Below are 25707 nucleotides of genomic sequence, written 5' to 3'. Positions count from 1 at the left end.
TTTGCCGAGTGTCCGAATTTTTTATCACGTGACCGCAATAGTCATACGTGTGAAAAACAGAGATGAGTCTCTTTTTTCAGTGCCATTGTAACTTCAGATAGTCACTAAACAAATGGTTGTAAGTCAAGGACCACCTGTATTTTAATCGTATGGACAACTATCAATTTTATGGATGCCTAACTGAGAAATACTATTTGTATTAAAATATTACATTTGTTTTCCCAAAAGTCTCTACTCTCTTCACAAGGGTAATTAATGCAATTGCCTTTTGTTTTGGCAAGCATGCTTGCTTCTGATTTTGTCATGGATGATTGCCCCAAGTGAAACTGCTTCGTTACGCAATTCTTCGAGCACTTTTCTTGTTTTTGTAGGTGACCAATATTTTGGCTTTTCTAATCTTGAGGAAACATGATGTTCTTTGGCCTTGGCTTTCAGGAGAAAATTATATAACTGCTATAAGTGAACAGAGTAGCTACACAATATGCACGATGAAACATCTTTTTTATGTGTTATATTTATAGAGCATGTTTGTGAATTTCTGAATCGGTCTATATAAATCTGTATAAATAAAGATTCTATATAATTCAATCTATATAAATAAATGAATTCTTTCCTCCTTGTTTCATCCTCATGATAACCTGTAAGGCTGTTGGTGTAGAAAAAGAGCAGGCAGAGCTGGGGTGGTGGTGGCATTAAACATGTTATCAGCTTAGAGTGCTTGATGTTTATTTATTTATTTATGTATTTATTTATTTATTTATTGGTTCGATTTATATGCCGCCCTTCTCCGGAGACTCAGGACAGTTTACAATGCGTTAAGCAATAGCCTTCACACTTTTGTATATACCTGCTTAGTAGGGCTTTCACCACCCCCAAGCGGTGTTCTTTTTTATACAAAGTCATCTTATTGCCCCCACAAACCGGGTCCTCATTTTACCTACCTCGAAAGGATGGAAGGCTGAGTCAACCTTGAGCCTGGTGAGATTTGAACTTGCAGTAATTGCAGGCAGCTGGTGCTATTTAACAGCACTTTAGTCTGCTGCGCCACCAAGGCTCTCTGTTGCCACAAACAATCCAAATTCAGCCCCTCTTGTATTCCGTTGATCCTTATCTGACGCCAATTTAATATTGAACTTTAGATGACTAGATTCTTATGTATACGCTTTTCATAAAACAGTTGCAAGCAGCTTGAATCAATGTTGTCATTTGTTTTATTTTGATGAAAAAGGAAAATTTGAAGAAGTTACTAGAGGTGTATGAAATGTTAGGAGAAGAAGAAGATATTGTCAATCCTTCAAATGAACTGATAAAAGAAGGGCAAATACTTAAGCTTGCTGCTCGCAACACATCAGCTCAAGAAAGATATCTCTTCTTAGTAAGTATTTTCTTCTGACTTGGTACCATTTTAAATGTCTATAACCTAGATTTCTATGTTTGTGCAGGTGAAGGGGAAGTGCTATTTTAGTGCTGTGGTTTTTCCTACAAAGAAGGATTTCCAAATTGACTTTCTGTAGTTCTTTTTTTGAGTACAATGTTCCTAATTGTTCTTAACATAACTTGTGAAGTAATGCTAAACATGAACATACCCTTACACTTCAGACAGGACCAAGAGTCATGGTTGATCCTAACTACGACTAATGTTGATGCAATAAAAGGCTGAAACATGATTAAATGATACAGGGCACTTATGTATAACTGAGAAAGGAGACTTGTTTGCAAGTGGAAGTTTACAAGAAGGCAGTGTGGAATGTTTGTGTGGGGGTCAGAGATGCTAATACATTCAAATACATAAATCCTAGGTTAGCAAAGGGATTCCCTTGCAATTGTCCACTAGGCTAGCTTCTCTTAATCCTGTGTCTCCTACCTTTGAATGGAGAAGTAATGAATGATATGTTTAAGTAGTACGCCTTGTTCCATAGGAAGAAGAATGGCAGAATCTGGGGGCAGAGTTAAAAAGGGGGATCAACCTAGAATCCCTATATAGCCACAAGCAGACTAAGTCCAACCTCCCTCCTTGAATTCCATGGATCCTTATTTAACTCCAAGCAGATGCTAACTGTTAGTTGAGAAGAATCCTGTGCATAGGCACATGTAGCAATAAATCAATTTAATTGGATTTTCATGTCTGGACCCACACCTGATATGTGCCCACTGAAAAAGTTTCAAAAGTATTTTTCTATTTTTTTCTGTCTTTGGTGAAGAGAAAACTATTTTTTTACATTTTTATTCCAACCTTCTTCCTAAAAGTCGTGTTTATATTTAAAACGGGATCCAACTCAAAGTCAGTCAATTTGTAGAAAAAGCTCATATAACATAGATGAGGCTTAAAATCCTTAGAACAATCTTTTTCTGTACTTAAAACTGTTCTCAGAAAATATTTCATACACTCTACACTCAAAATCTCTACACTTCTTTCTGTACTTTCAAAACCAAAGAAGTTTTGTTTACTTTTTAAAAAAGTAAACAAAATAAAAAAAGCAAAATGAAAATGGCTTCATTTCTTTAAAGGTTTAATCCTTCATGAAATATGTAATTAGTTTCCCAAACTCCTATTTTACACACTGGCAAATGTAACATTTCTCTCAGGTTGTACTATACTGTATGTTGAAAGTGAACTATAACTAAGTGAATATCCTGGGAGGATTGTAGCAAAGTTAGTCGTGCTAACCACTTATTAATCTTTCTTATTTTTCTTTCGCTAAGATGCAACTTTCACATTGGAAAGTGAATGTTTTTGTTTAATAGATAACCCACTAATTATAATTACGGACACTAATGTCTTTTGGTGTATTGGTTTTTTCCCCCCAGTTCAATAATATGTTGCTGTACTGTGTACCAAAATTCAGCTTAGTAGGATCTAAGTTTACAGTCCGGACAAGAGTTGGCATTGATGGTATGAAGATTGTAGAAACCCACAATGAAGAATACCCACACACTTTTCAAGTGTCTGGGAAAGAACGAACGTTAGAGTTGCAGGCCAGGTAAGAAGTGAGTTTAACACTGTTGCTTGAAGTGTAGTCACAATAAAGTAAAAGCTTAAAGTCCTGGAACAGAGATGTTGAAAACTGGCATATATCTGATTTGCATTTGGAAAGCACTGGTTCTTTTCACTCTTGTTAGTGAAATTAAAAATGCTTGATTGAAAGGACGTAATGGGTTTTAAGCCATCATTTTCAAACTTGGCAACTTTAAAAAGTGTGGACTTCTAATTCCCAGAATTCCTTAGCAAGCATGCTGGTAGCATTCCCCAGCTGACTTTTTGTTGATGTTTGACCTTTCCCCTAATCTCGTCAGGTCACAGTTAGATACAGTTCGTCTTCGTCTTAAAACCATTTGTTTAATGACCGTTTGAAGTTGCAACAACACTGAAGACAGTGACTTATGACTGTTTTTCACACTTACAACTATTGCAGCATCCCCATGGTCACATGATCAAAATTTGGGCACTTGGGATCATGTGATCATCATTTGTAACCTTCCCATTCAAGCAGAGTCAAAGGGGGAAACTAAATTTGCTTAATGGCTGTATAATTCACTTAATAACTGCAGGGATTCACTTAAAATGGTTGTAAAATGGGGGAAAACTCATTTAACAACTGCCTTGCTTAACAACAGAAATTTGGGGCTCAATTGTAGTCATAAGTTGAGACATTCCTGTACAGTTAGATGAATGTCCAATTTCAATGGAAATGTTGAGCAGAAGTGATCAAGTTTCTTGCTTGAGAATCTAGAGATCCCAGAATAACCTGCATTAAAATTAGAAAAATGACTTGGAACATTCCACTTTTGAAACCAAATAAGTCCTTCTGGTAGATTGAAGAAATATACTAGATGCAGTTAATGCTGTTAATTGAATTCCATTTGTATTAAATACCATGGAATAATAGTTAATAGTCATGTTTGTTTGTTTATAATTAGTGGATTGCAGGATGCTTGTCTCTATGATGTGAAGAGTTTCTTTAGGGTCCTTCCCGTAGTACATAATTGCTTCTGCTTTTTAATGAGCATGAATAAAAATGCTAGATAAATGTTTGTAACGCCAGCTACATCTACCTTCTTATGTTACTGAGTACATGCCTTATACTGATAAACAGTAATCTTCATCCCCATAAAAATTGCATTAGTTTGCCCTAAGGATTTTCTTTACCAGAAGAATTTGTCTTTGTTTGATTTCACTAGAGTGCAAATTGATGCTTGTGGTTATAAGGTCCATTTTGTTATAGAGATGATTGCTTCCTGGTGATCTCATAGAGCCATTACTGCAACCCTGTGAGAAACAGAGTTTAATGTTTGATTAGATCAATTTATACAGTCTCTGTCTGTAAACCTCCCATGTTCTACCAGTTGACACGGATGATAAGGCTTATTTTTATCATGCAAGCTACACAGTCTGGAATCATGGAACGGAGCCATTGGTCTGTTTAGTAGTTACTCCGATTCCATGAGCAATGAAAGTAAAGGCAAGTCACAGCCTTGGTTTCCTTCTTTGATGTTCTAGAAAATATGACGTCCCGTAGGCATTCCTATAAACGTAGGTATCCCTTTGATTATATGAATATTTGACGGCAAAGCTATTATTTGGAAGTAGCAGGGTGCAACTCTATAAAGCAGCTACTATGTGCAACTATTTGGAACCTTGCATATTCCAAACATCTTTTTGCTTTCAAATCTGCACAGCCCTAGTAAAAAAAATCCTTTCATTCTGCAAACTGAACGCATCAGAGCACTAATTTCCAGGGAGTGCTATATTATATTAAGTCTCCTGCAGTGGAACTGTTAATGTTTCACTACTGAAGGCTTAGATAATATGGAAGCAATCGCTTGAGCCCAAGCTTGTATACAACTTAGAGAGGGGACAGGAATGGAAAAGAAACTGCTAAGTGGCTTTTATGTAAATGACCTGCTGATGAAAATTATGGAACTTCTTTTCCAGATCAGCTTTTAGAAGCGATTTGAACAATGCACACTTAGGCAGTGTACAAATTCACGAGGTTAGGTTTGGTTGTGGAGTTCAATTTGGCAGGAAAATGTTATATACTGTATGGGATGACAGTATTCACTTCTCAGTACAATTCAGATCCAATAGCTACAGCTCTAAATGACTTTATTTCTGGAGGGTATAAGGGAAGATCAGAGAGGAGAGAAATAAATCCAGCCCTGAAATGACCAGAACAATTTGCAAAGCCTAAATGGAATTTGCATTCACACATGCAGAGTGCATTAGAAACATTATTCTGGTATTCACACATGTGAAATATTATTCCAACCTCATTTCAGACGTCATATTTCCACAAAAGTTTAATCATGTGCAGTTGAAAGGCATGAATCCAGAATCCCAATTCTTTTTTTCCCCTTGCAATTAGACATTTTTAATGTTTTCAATAGGTGCCTTTTTATATGCTTCAGCATTTTCATGCCTTTCCATGTAAAATGGCTTTACAGCTTATTAAACAGTTTCTGAACATGCTTTTAACCATTATCTCCAACTGTGTTCTTTAGCTCTGAACAAGACAAAGAAGAATGGATAAAGGTAAATAAACCTGGCTTGTTATGTCCAAATATGCAATAAATGTGCTAAGATTGATGCTTTATATGCAACTAAGTCACATGGCTACTGCTCTGCTGCTGCTGTCATGATTCTTTTGAAATTTAACTTCCAGTGTTTGTTGATTTAAAAAGTTAGTTACTGGAATCAACCATGCATCTATCTCTAATGTTCATTTTGGTCTGACATTCATTCTTCCGTTAAAATTGATCTTCTTTTTCCATTTCATTGATTACAGGCTCTTCAGAGTACTATAGATGCTTTTCAGCAAAGAAATGAAACATTCAGAACTGCAATTGCAAAAGAATATGATGACATGCCTATTGAGGTGTCTGTAAGTTGAGTGTAACTTTTGGGTTGTGTATACTCCTGTTGGTTCGGATTAATTAAAAAATCCATATCAGAAGCATGAAAATAAGTCATGAAACATATTAGTTTGCCATTAGAATGCCCTTTCAGTCATGTAAATGCTCATATGGGCCTGTTTTTATTCACAGTACTGTAATGTATCAATATGGATAGACCTGTGCAGTGATGTCTATACGGGAGATGGTCTGATTTGCCAAAAGAAAGAGAAGAAGGGGGTGGATGGAAGCAGGCATAATAGGAGAGAGAAAAGATAACTGTGAGAGGGATCTTGGAGTCCTAGTGGATATTTAAATATGAGCCAGCAGTGTGCAGCAGCTGCCAAAAAAGCCAACACAGTTCTAGGCTGCATAAACAGAGGGATAGAATCAAGATCACGTGAAGTGTTAATACCACTTTATAATGCCTTGGTAAGGCCACACTTGGAATACTGCATCCAGTTTTGGTCACCACAATGTAAAAAAGATGTTAAGACTCTAGAAAGAGTGCAGAGAAGAGCAACAGAGATGATTAGGGGACTGGAGGGTAAAACATATGAAGAATGGTTGCTGGAACTGGATATGTCTAGTCTGATGAAAAGAAGGACTAAGGGAGACATGAGGGCAGTGTTCTAATATCTCAGGGGTTGCCACAAAGAAGAGGGAGTCAAGCTATCCTCCAAAGCACCTGAGGGCAGGACAAGAAGCAATGGGTAGAAACTAATCAAGGAGAGAAGCAATTTAGAATTAAGGAGAAATTTCCTGACAGTTAGAACAATTTATCAGTGGAATGATTTGCCTCCAGAAGTTGTGAATGCTCCAACACTGGAAGTTTTTAAGAAGTTGTTGGATAATCACTTGTCTGAAGTGGTGTAGGGTTTCTTGTCTAAGCAGGGGGTTGGACTAGAAGACCTCCAAGGTCCCTTCCAACTCTGTTATTCTGATAGTAGTGTGAGTCAAATTCAGCAGAGCAAAGTGGTATTTGTCATCTACATGGGAAAGGTATTTATTTATATATCATTTCAATTTATGAAGCTGCCCCAACTTCAGACTAACTTGAAGATTTGTTACATCTACCAAATTGTTACTTCTAAGAAAAAGATAGTATTTTATAGGGATCCTATTGAGTATGATCAAACAATTGCATTTTGTTATCCAGGGCTTTACCAACTCACTTTCTTTCTTCTCGAGCTGTCTATTCTCTTGGTTGCTTCTATGAACCAGTTTGCTCTGAAGTAGATTTCTCTAAAATGATTTCTTTGATGCTCATATTTGCATGAATTCATATTACAAAGTCTTTGTCTTGAATTGTATTTATTTTTCCCCTGCCTAGTTTTTATGGTACAGAATTATTCCCCAACTTAATTAAAATAGTTATTTTGAGCAAAGAACATTTCTTTTGCTCAAAGCGGGAGAGTTATCATTAAAAAAAAAACCAGTTAAAGAAAGACACCAAGTAGAGGAAAAAATAGGATATAATCTTTGAAATGCCTCCGACTATAAATGGATGATGGAAGGAATGGCTGCTACAAGGATTTTTAAATATAGCTGTGATCAGAAGCAATTCAAAATGATCATTCACACAATTTCCCAGTTTGCATATGATTTTATTATATGAGGTGAAATCAAGACCGTGAGATCAGACAAACATGTATTGTGTGACAGTCTGCTGTTAACAGGCACAAATAAGCTATAAATCTTTTGTTCCAATTACTGTTCAGTCATGATAAGAGTTAACAAGAGTTTTGTCTTTTAAAAACTCTGTGTGACTTCCTGCTCAACATTTCTTACTCCTTTTTCTATTGCACATTATTAAAAAAAACTAAATCAAAGGATAGTACACATGGTAATATTTGGAAAAGAAGCATTTCTTTAGGAAAAATTGAAAGAATTGCAGTGGGAGACATAAAGAAATGCCAGAGAGATACATATTATAACCACAGTCTATTCTTTATTCAGTCAACAAACAAAACATAAAAAACATTTAAATTTAGACTTCATTTCTAATTATCATACAACATAGCTGTCTTTTTGGTTAATCCGTTTATTCTGATCTTTGCAGAAATTCTCTTCATCCCACTTCATGCACACATAAAGAGTGCTGTGCTCATTTGAATATCTTTCCTTGGTTTAAAGTCTACTGTAGTTTTGAGATTGAAGCCCAGCTGCCGTGAAAGTTAGGAACCAAGTATCTACTTCTCTTTTCTTTTCTTGCAATTGCTAGCAGAATTTATTTGCTATTTTAATCTTTGGCATTCCCTGCCTTTTCCTACATCACTGGATTTGATTATGGCTAGCAAGGGAAAATGCAAAGCATCAAACTAATCTTGAATATCTTTCAATCCTAAAAAATATGCAGCTGTTGTTTATGGTAGCATCCACACCTGTTATTTAGTTTTAAGATTAGCCTGTCATTGCACTGGCTTTTCAGAGAGGGCAGGGGAAGAGGGAGAGAGAGAGAAAGAGAAAGAGAGAGAGAATTACCTTTTCTTCTAATAATGTTCCACAATTTATTTATTTTTTCTTCCTCGGAGACTGCTGAGCTCGGGAAGAGAGCCCCAAGATGGATCCGAGACAATGAAGTGACTATGTGTATGAAATGCAAAGAGCCATTTAATGCACTAACAAGGAGGAGACATCATTGCCGAGCTTGTGGGCATGTAAGCACAAAGCCACATCTGCTGGTTAACAGTTGCTGAAGCTGCCAAAAACTTGTTCAGAAACTCCATCTGGTGATTGCTTTTAAATGCTGTTTTGTTTCAGCTGACACTTGCCATGGCAGAAAGTCAGAATTTGTGAACCAAATCTGCACCCCCTTACGGCCAATGCAGGAAATATTTCTGTAAATGGTTCCTTTTAACAACTGGAATGTTAAATTAATTTTACATTTCATTTTATTGAATTGCTGGGGTCCTTTATAAAATATCTATTCTGAGCTGCCATAGGCTATTTGTTCCTCTATTGCAGGACTGTCAAACTTGTGGGCTGCCAACCGGATTCGTCACGCGCTGGCCACGCCCACGCCTGGTTTAGCGAAGGGAGAAAAAGTCCCAATATGTCACGTGACGATGCGAGTTTGACACCCTGCTCTATTGGAATCTCTAATTATTATCCTTTAATGATAATCTGCAATTCAGCTGGTTTCAGGTTATCTTTGGAGATATTTTTCAGGGTACCAATTTTAATTTCTAGTTGAAAGAATTTTATTTCGGATACGTTTAATTGTGTAATTCATAGATGTAATAATTCATATTTTTGTGCACAGCACTTGTGGTATACAGTATATGTTTTGACTGCCCAAGTCTAGTGATACTTTGGTGAACATGTTCTTATGCTCAGAAACAAGCTTTTGGATTCCTGGATTAACCACAATACAGCTGTTCATGATATCTAACAACATGAAATTCAATGGTGAAAAAAGTAAGGTTCTACATTTAGGCAAGAAAATCAAAATGCACAGGTACGGTATTTGTGGTACCTCGTTCAATAGTAGTAACTGAGAGGGATCTTGGAGTCCTAGTGGACAATCATTTAAATATGAGCCAGCAGTGTGCTACAGCTTCCAAAAAAGCCAACACAGTTCTAGACTGCATTAATAGAGAGATAGAATCAAGATCACATGAAGTGTTAAAACCACTTTATAATGCCTTGGGTAAGGCCACACTTGGAATACTGCATCCAATTTTGGTCGCCACAATGTAAAAAAGATGTTGAGACTCTAGAAAGAGTACAGAGAAGAGCAACAGAGATGATTAGGGGACTGGAGGGTAAAACATAAAGAACGATTGCTGGAATTGGGTATGTCTAATCTGATGAAAAGAAGGACTAGGGGTGACAAGATAGCAGTGTTCCGATATCTCACGGGCTGCCACAAAGAAGAGAGAGTCAAGTTATTCTCCAAAGCACTTGAGGGCAGGACAAGAAGCAATGGATGGAAAGTAGCGGTAATCAAGGAGAGAAGCAATATAGAAGTAAGAAGAAATTTCCTGACACTTAGAATAATTAATCAGTGGAACAACTTGCCTTCAGAAGTTGTGAATGCTCCAACACTGGAAGTTTTTAAGAAGAGATTGGATAAGCCTTTGTTTGAAATGGTATAGAGTTCCCTGCCTAAGCAGGGGGTTGGACTAGAAGACCTCCAGGTTTCCTTCCAACTCTGTTATTTTGTTATTCTTTGAGTGATGGTACTAAATGCCTGAAGAGTCCTGTTTTAGAACATTGGATGGATTTCATGTTTGGTTACTATCGTCGTAAAATAAATTAATCCTTTATTAAATATATCACCATGGCAAATGGTTTTTGGAAACGATGTTTGGAAGCAAACTGATGTTCCAAAGTAACTCAGTTTTTATTTTTCTTAAGGTGGTTTGCTGGAAATGTTCTGATTACAAAGCTCATCTTGAGTATGATGGCAATAAGCTGAACAAAGTTTGTAAAGATTGCTACCACATTATAACAGGGTGCACTGATAGTGAAGAAAAGAAAAAAAGAGGAATCTTGGAGGTATGAAATTTAAAGAATTAAAGTGTGTTGGGTCTTGTTTATTGCTTATTTCACATTGCTTTTTTTTACATTGCTTTTTTTTACATTGCCTGTCCTAATATTATTAACTTAAAATATTTTAATAAAATGATTTATTAAATTAAAAGTAAGATCACACATATTTTAATACTGCATCCAGTTTTGATCACCATATGATAAAATAGAGACTCTGGAAAAAGTGCAGAGAAGGCCCACAAAATGGATAGGGGACTGGAGGCCAAATCATACAAAGAACTGGGAACATAGGCAATATAGAACATAGGAACTGGGTATGTCTAGTCTAGTGAAAAGAAGGACTAGGGGGTGACATGATGGCAGTGTTCCAATATTTGAGAAGCTGCCACAAAGAAGAAGAAATTAAACTGTTTTCCAAAGCACCAGAAAGCAAGGCAAGATGCAATGGATGGAAACTAATCAAGCAGAAAAGCAACCTAGAACTAAGGAGAAATTGCCTAACACTGAGAACAATTGACCAGCTTGCCTTCCAAAGTTTTGGGTGCTACATCAGTAAAGGCTTTTAAGAAGAGACTGGACATCCATTTGTCTGGAATAGTATAGAGTCTCCTGGTCGAGCCGGGGGTTGTGCTAGAAAACCTCCAAGGTCCCTTCCAACTCTGTTATGTTAAAATGACATTGATATTTCTCATACTTATTTAAAATTGCATGCAATGAGGAAGGCACTGATGAGAACTAACTAGCCAAAGGCTAAATTTATGTTTGCATGCAGAAAACTGCACATGATTCATTCATTGTGTGCCAACAAACCATTTTAAAACATTCTGTTTCTGATGGTATCCATGAAATCGGCCTATGTAATTTGGACTAGCTAAATTTCAGCATCTCTGACTATTGGTCATGTATTGAAAATGACAGTATTTCTTGGATTTTCAGTGGACATACAATAGTTTTGTCTGCTAAAGTAGTGAAGAGGAAGGATAAAAAAAAAAGTGACAAAAATTTAGCAGAGATGGGCAGATTTTATTAAACCAAATCCATCCTTCCAATATTGCAAATAAGCTTTTAAGTTTAAGTTTTAAAATTAAATTGGAGTTTCCAATGTTGCTTGTTCTATCAGCTATTTTTAAAAGCCCATTGTTGCTTCTTTATTATATCCAATGATTGTTTTGATGCAACAAACCCACACCAACTGTTGTTTAGAGGCAAACCTACTCATAGAAGTTTGTTTATTTTGTTCCAACTTGACAGAGCTACTTTCTTTTTTCTTTTCAGTTTCAATGTCTATATAAATTGTGTTGTCTGGTTGCAGTTAGTTTGAGCAACATCATCATCATCATAAAATTCATTAGTTTTCTCGTCATAATATTAATTCTTGTTGATTATCGATACTAATTAATATTAATAATAAACATATAATAAGCCCTCATAATAAAATTAATCCTTCTCTTACAATTTTAAACATTCTAACTTCTGATTCTATTAGTTAACCATTGATAAAACAAATCCAATATTTCAAAATATTCCATGTCTTCCTTCTCTTTAATTTCAAATGTTAATCTATCCATTTTTGCACATTCTAGTATTTTTTTTTTATTATCGTCTCTTCTGTAGGGATCTCCACACTTTTCCAATGTTGTGCAAATACAATTCTAACCACTGTTAACACATGTAGTATTAGATACATAGTCCTTTATTATATTTTTCTGGTATGATACCCAACAGAAATATTTCTGCTTTTAGATCTATATGTTCCTTTATCATTTTTTCTATCCAAGTATTTATTTTTGTCCAGTATGCTTTTGCTTGTGGGCACACCCACCACACGTGGTAGTAGCTACTAATTCAAGAAGCATGTTGGAAGAAGTCAGAGGGGAAAAAAAGCCTTTTGTTATAAGCTACTTTATGAGTTCCCTTTCTGACTTCTCCTCTGAGAAGGCACTTTGAGTTAAGTGAAGAAAATGTTCCCTGGAACTGATTGATTATTAAATATTTTGTAAAAGGTCAGCAATTCTTCCATTTCATTCTATTTTCCGCAAGATTACATTGCTTTCATCTCATGCTTCTTTGATGAATAGTAAAATACCAAGCCAGCAGTTGGATGTAAGATCATCCTCTTTCATTTTTGTTACTTAATTTGCTATGATTTTATTCCTTACCAATTATTGTCTGAGAAATGATAAACAATTATAATGATCTTTTAGAATTCTTCAACCACCTTCGTTTTATCTCTACAGATTGAATCAGCAGAAGTGTCGGGAAATAGTGTGATATGTAGTTTTCTGCAGTATTTGGAAAAATCTAAAACATGGCAAAAGGCTTGGTGTGTGATACCTAAACATGAAGCCCTTGTTTTATATATGTATGGCGCTCCACAGGTATGTAAAAATGAATAGTTGCCAGACCATAGCAAAGTTCCTTTCTCACCTTAGAGTAACATGATATCATGCTTACCTTTCATTTACATTTTTGCAACTGTAATTCCTACTCTTTCTGAATTGTATTCTTCCCCCCACTGTATGTAAAAGAAGAGCTTACACAATAACAATCAGAACTGGCTATGACCACTGTGTATCTCTCCTCACCTTCTGTTTACAGAGGATGATATGTGATACAAGTAGTCCTTGACTTACAACCATTCATTTAGTGACCATTCAAAGTTACAACATTACTGAAAAAAGTGACTTATCACCATTTTCCATATTTACAACCATTGCAGCATCCCCATGGTCACATGATCAGAATTCAGACACTTGGCAATTGGTTGTAGTGTCCCAGGATCATGTGATCTCTTTTTGCGACCTTCTGACAAGGAAATCGTCAATTGGGAAGTCAAATTCACTTAACAACCATATTGCTAAGTTAACGACCACATTGATTCACTTAACAACTGTGGCAAGAAAGTAGTGAAATGGGGCAAAACTCACTGAACAACTGTCTCACTTAGCAACATAAATTTCGGCTGAATTGTGGTCATTAAGTTGAGGACTAGGTACCAGGTTTGGGTTTTATCAGCCTGCAGAGCCTCTGATAGTACAGTAGCTTAGATTTTTTTTTCAGGACCTCTTATCTGCTAATTTGTGGGTCATCTGGATTTTTGCACTTTGATGTGGTAGCCATAGGTGGTGAAAGGGCAAAGAGGGAATAGATCCGATCCCCTGGTGGCCTAGGAGGCAATTTTCTCCAGTTTTGCATTTTTCTTTTTCTGTGGTTGCACGTTTGATCTTGTTGTGGTCTGTCGGCCGCCAGCCCCTCCAGCAGCTAAATCAGAGGAGGGGGAGGTGTGGGAGTCAGGGCCAGCATCAAGGCAACCTCAGAGCTCCAAGGGGGAAAAGGGAATGGAGCTGTCAGAGACAGAAGCGGAGCCTGGGCCATCCATCAGCCCTCAGATGGAGAGTCAACAGCCCCCAGGTCTGGAAGTGTCTGATGAGGAAGAGGAGGAACAGCGCGCAGAAGGCAGAGGAGAGGAGAGCAGTGGAAATTTATGGGCTGATCCTTGGGATGGAAGAGCCACCACTATTAGCCCCACCCTAGCTCTGGGGATAAAAGGCAGTGGGCAGAGATGAATAGGTGTGGCAGACAACTATTCATCTCCATGTCGGACAGACTTGTTAGCCTGCTGTGTGAGAGAGAGAGACTTTTTGCTGGAGCTGCTAGCACTCCTAATAAAGGCATCATTTACTTAACTACAGATCTATAAAATTTAATCTTGATAGGAATGAGAGCTTTTCCTTCCTCTGTCACCGGTTTTCTCCTGTTGGAAACCTCCTCACATCCTCTGTAGCCCAACCTCTATAATCAAGACACTTCTTTTTGGGGACTCCTCTCAAATGTTGCCTTTTTAAAGTGACTTCATTTCTGTTTCCATAGGATGTCAAAGCCTCGGCTACAATCCCACTTTTGGGCTACGCAGTAGATGACACCCCAAGAAGTGCTGACCTCCCGCATAGTTTCAAATTGACTCAGTCCAAATCTGTGCACAGTTTTGCAGCAGATAACGAAGAGCTGAAACAGAAGTGGTTGAAAATCATCTATTTAGCTGTTAAAGGTGAAACACCAGATTGCTGCAACGATTCACAAATCAGTTTGGAGGATCAGCAGGAAAGCACGGCCAAACTGGAATCCACCAATGGTCTGTAAAGCTGTATTTGTCCCATTCCTATTGGGGTTGACACTACTTCCTAAAACAAATTCGAAAAGACGCCAGCCTTTCTGCCATGTTTCTTAGCACTTTATGTTGGAAAAGAACAAAAGAGTCCATATCGTTTTAGAGAAATTGTCCTTAACGTTTATGTTATGTCAATAAAATTAATGTACAGAAGCATTCCATATTTTCTTTTTATTCAATTAATGTCTTAGCCAAAAAATCATCAATATTAACCTAATGCTGTTATTTCCAAGATTGTTATCGTACAACATAATACTTTTGGGGATGGTACAGCTTTTTCATAATGAAGTTGATCTCTTGGTAATTTTCTATGAATCATACATGTGTGTTTTTAGATATACCTCCACATTGCCAAATAGATGTGTAGTGAAATTTAAAGTTAGATTAGCTTACTGCATCTAAATTTTCGCACTATTTACACTGATGTGTATATAAAAACTATAATTTTTTGTTTGTGAACCAAACAATATCCAGAGTATCTAAACATTTCAAATGATCTATTTAAAAAGCTAAAACTTTCCTGTTAATTTTTTTTTATTGAACAATAAGAACATTATATACTGTTTGCAGGGTATGTTTTTACAGGAAAATGTACTATACTCGATTTTGATTTATCGTCATGATACTAAATCAATGCTTGCCTATGATTTTTAAAAATGAAGCATGCATCCTGTAGAATTTAAGCAGAGGATTCTGAATTTAAGAGACAATTGGTGGCTTGTTTATATAGAATAATATTGGTATTTTTATACATTAATACAGAACTGGAAAGAGTAGTAAAGGCATGTACTGGATGTATAGATTCTAGCTGTGGTTTGAAAAGCATAACTTCTCAGTTCTGTTACCTTTGGAAAGTGGTACTACATTTCTAAAATTATAAGTGCTTTATAATATTATCAGCTTAATCTTAAACAATGTCTTGTGATATCTCTTTTCCCTTTATATTAGGATTTAATACAGAGATCTGAATATTATGAATCAGTTCGGACTTTGCATCAAATCATGATTAAAGAAAATTAAATACCAGTACATGTTGAGTTCATACATTACACTAAGCCATAAAGTAGTTTGTTTGTCTTATGTGATGTGTAAAGCCAACTGTAAACCATGGTTTATGGCTTAAGATGATGTGGGAACAGGGTGTACTCAATAAACTATGGTTAAAACTAACCAAATCTTAAGAGTTACAGTCAAATCATGCTTTGTGCAAAGAAAAGTCTGGCTTGACATTTTAAATTAACAAACCATAGTTAAAACCATTAATCTTCATTTAAAGACTAGCGCATTGAAGAAATGCTGAATGGACTAACTACGTCTTTATGTATTTTGAGGTTACATCAGTGGCATGGGTTCTAACATAAATAATTACAACAGATTATGTGATGAAAAGATATTTGAACTGACCACTTATAACTCTTCATCAAGCCATACACATGTTGCTGCAATTAATGTCACTGCATTATGTGTCCCAAAACCATAAAAATGGGAAACAGATTGATTAATATGCACCACACTTACCATGCATGATCAGGCATTTTATAGAATAACAGAACATGATTTTAAAGTTGTGCGAAGAGTAATGTTTCTGCAAAGCTGGGAAATATGTGTTTATACCTTACTTTAAAAACTTTCTTGAAGAAGTACTATCTTTATGCTGGAATTTCCCATTTCTTCTTGTCACTTTCTTGCAAGTGTGCTTTTTTCAGATCAATCAAATGCCGATCCACTGATTGACAAGAATTGATTGACCAGCTTGTCAACCAAGACTGACATTTTGAGCTGAAAGAGAGTGACTGGCCCAAAGTCACCCAGCCAACTTTCATTGGCTAAAGCGGGATTAGAACTCACAGTTCTCTGATTCCTAGCTTTGCGCTTTAACCAGTAGACCAAACTGGCTCTCACATCTTATGCTGTATTTTATATTTTTTGCTTGGGAGTTAGCTTTAATTCATCTTAAATTTAATTTAATTTAATTCCGTTGGAATTACTTTCTAAGTAAAGATGCATAGAATTGTACTGTTGATTTAACCTTTGCAATATCGAACTAATAATTAAGCTAATATATAATAATGGTATTATTATATGTTACTAGTTATTCAGAACATTTATCTTTCATTGCTGGAGTGGTATGCATGCAACAATCATAAGCCAGTACTGTGGGCAGTTAAAACTACAGGTCAAACAGCCAATTGTCTAACTGGAAAAAGACATAATTAGTTGAAATTTTCCACATTTTTAAATACTCCGTAATATTAGATGGGAAAATTGTGATCAAAAGTTTTATATTGTACAATCCCTTTTGCTAAGCATTAAGTGTGTAAAAGGCCACAACAGATGTAACATAAGCATGGACAGCCATTCAGCATCTCTCTTGCATCTTCTCCAGATAACAACCAGTCAGATTTTGAAATTTGGTGGCCCAGATGCTGATTGATAGCAGTGCTGTTCCTTTCTCCAACATACAATTTTTGTGGGGGGGGGGGGAAGTGAATACAAACTTTTAAACTATCCTTTTTATTCTTTAACTAAAGTCTACTTTGAGTCAAACATAATTTCTGTTGTCAAGAAAATTTTAGATGATCATATCTGTAAATTGCCATTTTTCAATTTTCTTGAGGTTAATTTATAGCTTCTATTTATTCCTTGGGGTTTATGCTTAATCCTTCTCCCTTAAAGTAGTCCAAAAATTGGCCCTCTCTTTAGGGTCACGTTGTACCCTTGTAGATAGGATTTGCTCTAATACGACACATGCTTGCTCTAATAAATAAAAAACAGGGTTTGCTTTAATGTAGATTAAAGGTAGAATTAAATGTAGAATTAAAACACATATCCCCACAGCCAGGGCCCATCTTTCTGAGTTTGGTATGAAATTAACTAATTCACTGTTGTTTTGCTTTTGTAGATGGGAAAGATATAGGTATACAGAAAATCTATCCTGGTTTATACTATTATGTAATTTGATGATCTATGGTTTTACCATATGCCCAACACCAGAGCTGAGAGATTTTGCAGATCTGGGACAATCACATAAAAGTTAGTTTTTAGAGAAGTTAATGGTTTATATTCAGTTTCTCGTGTGCATGGTTTTGAAATGTTATTTGAAAATATAATCAAACCTTAAGCATATGACAAAAAGAAAATTGAATCTACTTTTCAACTCTTACAACTTCTGAGTCTTTGGGGGCTGTTCCAAAGTCTTAAGCTCATGGTAACATTCCTGTTGTCTCTGAATGGAATTATCCACCACTCTTTAATTCAAATGTCCTGTCTTCTAAAGAATATTCATCAATGTTATATTGCTTATTAAGATGCAAATTTTGTTTCCCAACAAATAATATATTGACCCAATGTCTATGGAGATTTTCAATCATCCAGGTCATGGTTACCCCAAAAGTGTTTTTCCAAAGGCAACTAGATTTTCTTGGTTTTTCTTTGAAAATGACTTGTTTCTCATCCAAGAAGCTTCTTCAGTTCTGAAGAATGGATGAAAAATGAAACATTTTTCAAAGAAAAATAAAGAAAGTCCAGTTGCCTTTTGCAAAGCAGTTTTGGGACATGCTAACCCAATATTATTTTATTCTACAAAAGAAAGTGTTTTTTTTTTAAACATGATTTACATATAGTTATTTAACAATGGGGTTTATATGGAGCAAAATGCTCACGCACATATATAAGTATTCTATGTTGTAAAATAAATGATAGGCAACCCTTTGCAACCCAACTATGTATTTCTCCTTCCTTTGAAATATTTTCTTGATAGAAAACGTGCAAAATACAAAGCAATTCTAACATGAGTTAAGTGCAAATGTTAAAAAGCTCTCAATTACAAAGCTAGTGGCTCTCAGCGTTTGTACTCAATCTATGATTTGCATGTAGCAACTTCATTCTATATGTACTTGTCTCAGAAAATCAACCTGGAGGGTGAACTTTGGGCTTCTAGTTATCGTTCAGAAAATAGTGTAGCCTGTCTCCTGGGAATCATATTTGAAAGCAGGCTTTCTTATATTAAGATAAATGATCTCTTAGAATTCACATTGATCTCAGTTATGCAGCATACTACCTCATATGGGTTCCATTTGAACCCTTGAGGAGTGGATAAGGGAGAGATTTCCTTTAACCTCTCCCTCATAGATGAATAATAAAAAGCACATGATTAGCACTTAGGAGAGAGTAAAGGTGGTGTAGGCTTCAAAAATGATGTAGAAGTAGTGCTTCGGAACTCGGGTGGGACGGTGGTGTGCTACTACTCCTAAAAAATACCCCAACTTTTTTCAAGCTTCTCATGAGTTTGAAAAAGATGTGCCGCTGCTTTAAGAGTTTCCTTAGCCTTAACCATGTTGGCTGGGGAATTCTGGGAGTTGAAGTCCACATATCTTCAAGCTTCTAAGGTTGAGAAATATTGCCTTAAGGAGAGGATTCCTTAAAGGAGCAGCACCATTTTTTTTTAAGTTCAGGGTAAAGGCTGCAAAGTCAGTCTACTTTAATCAAGAGCTGAGAAATAGTGCATTTCTTCAAAATAATTTTCCAAGTGTGCATAGTCCTAAGAGAGAGCACTTTCAGGATGTTGAACTTCCTAAGCACACTCTCGGATAAAAAGTTTGAAATAAATCAATGAGATGTATAGTACTTGAATGTTATTGCAATGTGATTGAAGTTGTTAGATTCTAATGTAAAGCACAATTAATGGTGATTTGAAATGAAGATATGATAAAGCTATAATCTAATTTTTGTAGTTTAATCTGTCTCCAAAATCTTTTAAATTGTGTTTTTTCCACCTGAAGTATTTGGAAAGATATGAAGATAGATAATTAATATTGATATTACATACTAGTTGTAAAATTCCTTCCTTTTTCTTACCTGCTGACTTTAATTTCTCTATTTCTATTTCGTTCTACATAATATTGCTTTCTCTGAAAATAATGTACATATGTAAGTAAGCATTTAGAAAATGATGATAATACTAGGTTTTTTTCTTTCAACAATCCCATAGGGTAAGAATGATTTTACCCTAAGTAGGTTTAAAGATATTGTATCGCTAGGGACAATTGGATTTTGTATTTATTTTTGTTGGATGTGTCTTGTTGCTGATTAAGTCACTATTTCTTCACATGGAATCTCTGTTTACCATAGTTCCTTCAATACATAGTCATCTTGTAGCAGGAATTATGAATGCAGTGGGTGGATCTGTGTATGTATAAGTTAAGGCAGGGGTCTCCAAACTTGGCAACTTTAAGACCAGAGGTGGGTTTCAGCAGGTTCTGACCAGTTCTGGAGAACCGGTAGCTGAAATTTTGAGTAATTCAGAGAACCGGTAGTAAAAATTCTGACCGCCCCCGCCTATTCTCTGCCTCCCAAGTCCCAGCTGATCAGGAGGAAATGGGGATTTTGCAGTAACCTCTCCCTGGATTGGGGTGCCCACCAAGCCACGCCCACCAAGCCATGCCCACAGAACCGGTAGTAAATTTTTTTGAAACCCACCACTGTTTAAGACTTATGGAATTCTGGGAGTTGAAGTCCACAAGTCTTAAAGTTACTGAGTTTGGAGACCCCTGAGCTAAGGGATTCTTTTTGGAACCAACTCATCCCTTTGTTTTTCCTGGTACGCTTGTCTTTAAGTAATACGGTATAATAGTCAGAATATCCTATTTTTAAATTAAAGTGTGCATTAACAGAAAAACCAATTTTCCATAAAAATTCAGTAGTTAAACTAATCTGGTTTAAAAGCACACATATAACTTCCTTCTTTACAACCTTTTCTAGATTAAAGCTCTTTTTAAATAGGTTGGTAAAACATTTCAGTTCGCATTAATTGCCAGTGAAGTTTCCATGAACTTGGTTTGGGTGCTTTTGCAGATGTGAGTTGGTGCTCTTTCTGTGAAATTCCCAAATCTTTCATTTTTATTTAATGATCTATCATTCTGATATGCCTGGCATTTAAATGAGCAACCTTTATAATTCACTGTGCACCTTGGTCAACAGCTGAAAGGGATACTTTTAATGTCTTTTGGCTTTCAGTTGTTAAGCATTTCATGAACATGCTCTGAATTGCAATTGAAGATCTAGCAGAAATTCTTCTTAACCCAAGAACTGAAGTCTGTCTAAATGGCAGGTGTGGATACTAGAAGGATCAGAAATAATTATAGTTAATGTCTGTAACACTGCTTAACAAGGATAGTGGAGAAGGGGAGAACGTGTTCCATGGAGTGACATTCATTAATAGCTGAGGCTGGCTCCCAGTTTGCTCATTATTTAGCAAGGAAACTTATTTTTGCATAGGCCAATTACAGAATTTAGTATGAATTCCTGACTATTTTTATGTCAGCTATTTGCTATTTAATAAATAATTGTTGCATAATGATAGGAAGGAAACCCAACATGAATTTATTTCAGCGAATGGATTCCATAGCAGAATATAGTAACCAGCAATTCTGAATATTTCTACTTTCAGTTTTTCCTATTCCCAGCCAATACAGTATAAAGATGGAATATTTCTGGAACATTTTATATTATCACAGCTAATTATAAAAAAAAGATGAGTGTGCATGTGGTATATGATGAAGCATGTTTCTTTAGTGCATTATTTAAACATTTTGCTCCCTGCATTCGTGGAAATGTTTCTACTATCTGATTATTATTGCTCAAGTATAAACGAATTGCAAGCTATATTAATTTTCTCATTTCAATGTGTTCAGTGTGAATCTACAGCTGACAGTCAGATTGATTTGATGTAAGTTAAGATAAACACTGGATATCATCTTGCCAAAGTTAGGTAAATGGCTATCAATGAGAAAGCCACTTAGGTTAGGTCAGTCTCACTGAAAAACAGCTTCTGTGTCACAAAAGAAGTTATTTAAGCACAGGGATACCAAACGTAACTATCACTTTTAAAAATAGCACTTCTGTTCATATTCTCGGGTGTAAATAAATAAAATGGTCTGTAACACAATGCTTTTTTTGATAGCTTTAGCACTATTGACTTATTATTCTTGACCTTTAAACAAAGCTATGATCTTAGTGGTACTGTTAGAAATTTTCATAATTATCGTTTTGATAGGTTTGTAGCACATCACATTGCATGTACAAGTCCTTTCCCTTCTCTGGAATAACTCCTTTCATGACAAGGTTTGATTTATGCTAATATTAAAGAATCAAATAAACTGGAAAGTGAGTAACCAAAGCAAGTAATTGATTTGCCTGTAGAATAGACCATTGTTATATGTGTCCCTAAAAAAAAGTGCATAAAAAGGTAGACATGGGAGCCCAATGCTCATTAATAATCTCATACTAAATTTTGGAGCTGCACATCTTCTTGGCACTCAAGAGGAGCTGGCAAGATCCCTTTGAATCCTGCCAGTCTTCTCTTAAGGAACAGCCTTCCACAACACAGGTGGGTGATCTTATGGGCTTCTCCTTATCCAGAAAAGTCCCATTCATTCATTCGCAAGCATTGTCTCTGCCATTAGACCAGGGCTGTCAAACTGGCGGCCTGCGGGCCAGATGTGGCCTGCTCAGGCCACGCCCACCCCGGCTCCGCAAAGGCAAAAAAACATAGTGATATGTCACGATACGGCCCACGATGTGATTGGGTTTGACACCCCTGCATTAGACAAAATCATGTTAGTTTTCCATTTTTCTATCTGGAAATGCCACAATTGTTAAAAAGCAAAGGCCAGTTACCCTAAAAAAATATGAAGAGAGATTGATTCACCGCTTCTCTTTAAGCTGTTTCTAGGATGAGAATTTAAAACTATGTTCTCTAGTCGATCCATTAATTTATTAAATCAAATTATAATGAGCAGCTAGCTGTTGTAAAAGTTGACTTCCTTCAGTCTCCCTTGCCCCACAAGCGAGTCTGGAATGCATGCTTCATCTGAGGAAGTTGAAATGGTCTTTTTCTTCAAGGCTGGCCTTCAGCTTGGCTTCCCAGTTCACAGCCCGTTTCTGGAAGAACAACTTAGTTTGCCATCAGGAAAGGGAGCTGTTTCAAGGCTAGCCCTCTTTCAAAGGGGGAAATAGAAGACTGGCAGAATTAAAAAAGGGATCAGCATAGAATCCCTATGTAGCCTCAAGCAAACTAAGCACAAGCCCCCTTGATTTCCATTGACTCTTACTTAATTCCAAGCAGGTGCTGTTCGTTGAGTATATTCCTGTGCATAGGCATAAAAGGTAAAGGTAAAGGTTCCCCTCACACATATGTGCTAGACGTTCCTGACTCTAGGGGGTGGTGCTCATCTCCGTTTCAAAGCCGAAGAGCCAGCGCTGTCTGTAGATGTCTCCATGCTCATGTGGCTGGCATGACTCAATGGCAAAGGCGCACGGAACGCTGTTACCTTCCCACCAAAGATGGTCCCTATTTTTCTACTTGCATTTTTATGTGCTTTTTTTTGGCAGAAGCTGGGACAAGTAATGGGAGCTCACCACATTACGCAGCACTAGGGATTCGAACCACTGGACTGCCGACCTTTTGATCAACAAGCTCAGATCTTAGCCACTGAGCCACCACGTCCCTTCTTGTGCATAGGCATAAATAGCAACAAATCAGTTTAATTGGATCTTCCATATGTGGATCTGTTTTTTTGCCATGGACAGGGAAGGCCTGAATAGAGAAGTCCAGAAAGTATTTTCCAACTTTTCCTTCTACCTGTCGTCAACTGTTATACCTAGCATTAAGGTTTATACATATCTGGGCTCTGAGTTGGGCTGCAACTGTATTAAATACTAAACAGCTGGATATATTATTTATTTCTCTCTCCCCCTCCCACAACTTAAGCACATCAGGCACCAAATGTGAAAATACTCCCTGATGATGAGGATTTTCCTCTGATGGATGAGGTGCCAAGTCAAGCCTTCCATGCTTAAGAATTATTGCCATCGGCAAAAAAAGGATCTTATTTGTCTCTTTATGGAAGAGACACCAGAAAAAAAATATGTGAATTCTAGGACATGCCATTGTTTTACATTATGGTAAATGCACCCACCTATTTAATAACTAAACAACATTTCCTCTTGGCCCATACATGCATTTTTAAAATCCTTAATTTGTATTGCATACTCATGTATGTTGGATCCGGAAGTTATCACAATGCTATGATTTATATATTGATATGGTAGAAATGAGTATAAAGTATTTTTATGTTTGTTATGGCCAGCATTGAGATTAATTCATACTTGAGCTTTAAATTGGGTGGCAATTGTATTAAATAATAAATAGCTGGATATAGGAGTCAAGAAAACAGTGCTGTCTCTGAAATCTGCTACTCAAATGATTGCTTCAAATTGATTTATAAGAGATATCCTGGTATCTCTTTTTTTTGCCATCATTCATAGTTCTGCCCTCCATTAGCTTCCGGTAATACAGTAGATGGTATATCTCAGTCTGATGGAATATTTTGATTAAATATTGCTTGGATCTAGAGTCTCGCACATCATTAAGCCATTGTTTAGTTAAACATGGTTTACTGAATCAAACTATAGTAGCTGGTTGCGCAAACCCAACCGTGAATTATATAAACCAGCAGCCTGTTTTATACAACATGTTAAGCTGAAACTAAGTACTATTGGCAACGTTCCAATGACTTGAAATCAATGTAGTTTCAGGTTAGAGCCAACCTGTGTTAAGTAAATGGGGCCCTGTTGATTCGGCAGTTAAGACCGTGAGCTTGTCAGCTGGAAGCTGACAGCCTGGGTTTGAGACATGAGCGCCACGCAATGGGGTGAGCTCCCTTTACTTGCCTCAGCTCCTGCCAAATTAGCAGTCTGAAACCATGCAAATGTGAGTAGATTAATAAGTACCACTACGGTGGGAAAGTAATGGTGTTCCATGTTCCTCAGTGCATAGTCATGCTGACCACATGATCATAGAAAGAATCTTCGGACAACACTGGGTCCCTCTGCTAAGAAATGAAGATGAGCACCATCCCCTAGAGTCGGAAATGACTGGACAAGGGAAATCTTTACCTTTACCTATGTTAACTAAACAGGCTCAGCTTTAATGTTGAGATGATGGAATCAAGCACCTAGATGGTATGTATGGTTTCCTTATAGAAAAAAGTACAACAGAAATAATCAGTTGTTTCAGCAGACATCATACTGTTGTTTTTCGAATATACTGGGGCATTTTTCCTGTCTCTGTATCTAAGGAAAAAGTTATTTAGATGAGTATTTCTAAATCTCAGTCACTTTTAAGATGTATGGACATTAACTTCTAGAATTCCCTCAGCCAGCATTGCTGAATTCTGAGAGTTGAAGTTGAACACATCTTAAAGTGACTGAAGTAGAGAAGCACTTAGATTGTTAATATGAATAAAGAGCCACCACTGGTCAATCAGAGAATAATTGTTAGATTTCATCCCTTTCATTTCACTCTTATTTCTTGGTAATTTGATAAACTGAAACATTCATACATACACACATACACACACACACGCACACACACAACTGCTGAGGAATCAAAGTTCTTCTTCCCGGTTGTATTATATGAACAGATGTTAACAGTATTATAATTTTATAATTATTTGGAGAGAGAATGTTGGTTAGCATTAAAGATTTTACAGACAATATTTTTTGCAGCATATTTAAACATTAATCAGCAAGTCCCCATTGTATATATTTTCAGTGTCACTTTTGAAACTGGCTTGAAGAGCTTGCTTAATTTGTTCTGCTCCCATTACTAAAGAGTAGAGGTACAGTTTTCGCTAGTTCATTGTCGAAGCAATTGCTTTTGAATTTTTAGAGAAAAAAAAGTGTAGATACATGTTTTGTTGTCTTCGATGTGGGATTCTATCAGATGCATACAATATTTGTGGTAAACCAACAGAGAAGTAGATTTTCTCACAGTATCCTAGCAAAGAACAGGCTGATAGTGGGTAATTTGTATGACCCACTATAGCAAATCTAATTTACCTTCACCCAAAAAAATACTCAGAAGCTCATGTTTTATACTGAGTGGTGATAAAGGTAAAATCCTAGATTTACAACCATTCGTTTGGCGACTCTTTGAAATCACAATAGCACTGAAAAAAGCGACTTGATATTTTTCACGATCCTGGTCACGTGATTGAAATTTGGGTACTTGGCAACTGCCATGTCTTTATGACAGTTGTATTATCCTGGGGCCTTGTGTATTACAATTTGCAAGCTTTGCATCCAGCTTC

At 36.5% G+C, this 25707-nt stretch overlaps 1 protein-coding gene across 1 annotated transcript in view; it reads left to right on the top strand.

The window, feature by feature from the left end:
* FGD4 (FYVE, RhoGEF and PH domain containing 4) overlaps positions 1-14629 on the top strand; it is a 37684-nt gene extending 23055 nt beyond the window's left edge. Inside the window, exons 8-15 of the mRNA XM_070946829.1 lie at positions 1229-1375; positions 2809-2981; positions 5500-5530; positions 5784-5879; positions 8424-8549; positions 10252-10392; positions 12624-12764; positions 14257-14629. Of these exons, the coding sequence (XP_070802930.1) occupies positions 1229-1375; positions 2809-2981; positions 5500-5530; positions 5784-5879; positions 8424-8549; positions 10252-10392; positions 12624-12764; positions 14257-14526 (1125 nt within the window). The 3' untranslated portion in view covers positions 14527-14629. The remainder of the gene's footprint in view (positions 1-1228; positions 1376-2808; positions 2982-5499; positions 5531-5783; positions 5880-8423; positions 8550-10251; positions 10393-12623; positions 12765-14256) is intronic.
* The last annotated feature ends 11078 nt before the right edge of the window (positions 14630-25707 follow it).

Source organism: Pituophis catenifer, unplaced genomic scaffold, assembly GCF_029215685.1.
Source record: "Pituophis catenifer annectens isolate HBS135680 unplaced genomic scaffold, rPitCat1.0.hap2 SCAF_7, whole genome shotgun sequence".
Classification (NCBI taxonomy): domain Eukaryota; kingdom Metazoa; phylum Chordata; class Lepidosauria; order Squamata; family Colubridae; genus Pituophis; species Pituophis catenifer.
Note: the sequence above shows the minus strand (reverse complement) of the source record. Positions and strands in the feature narration are given on the sequence as shown.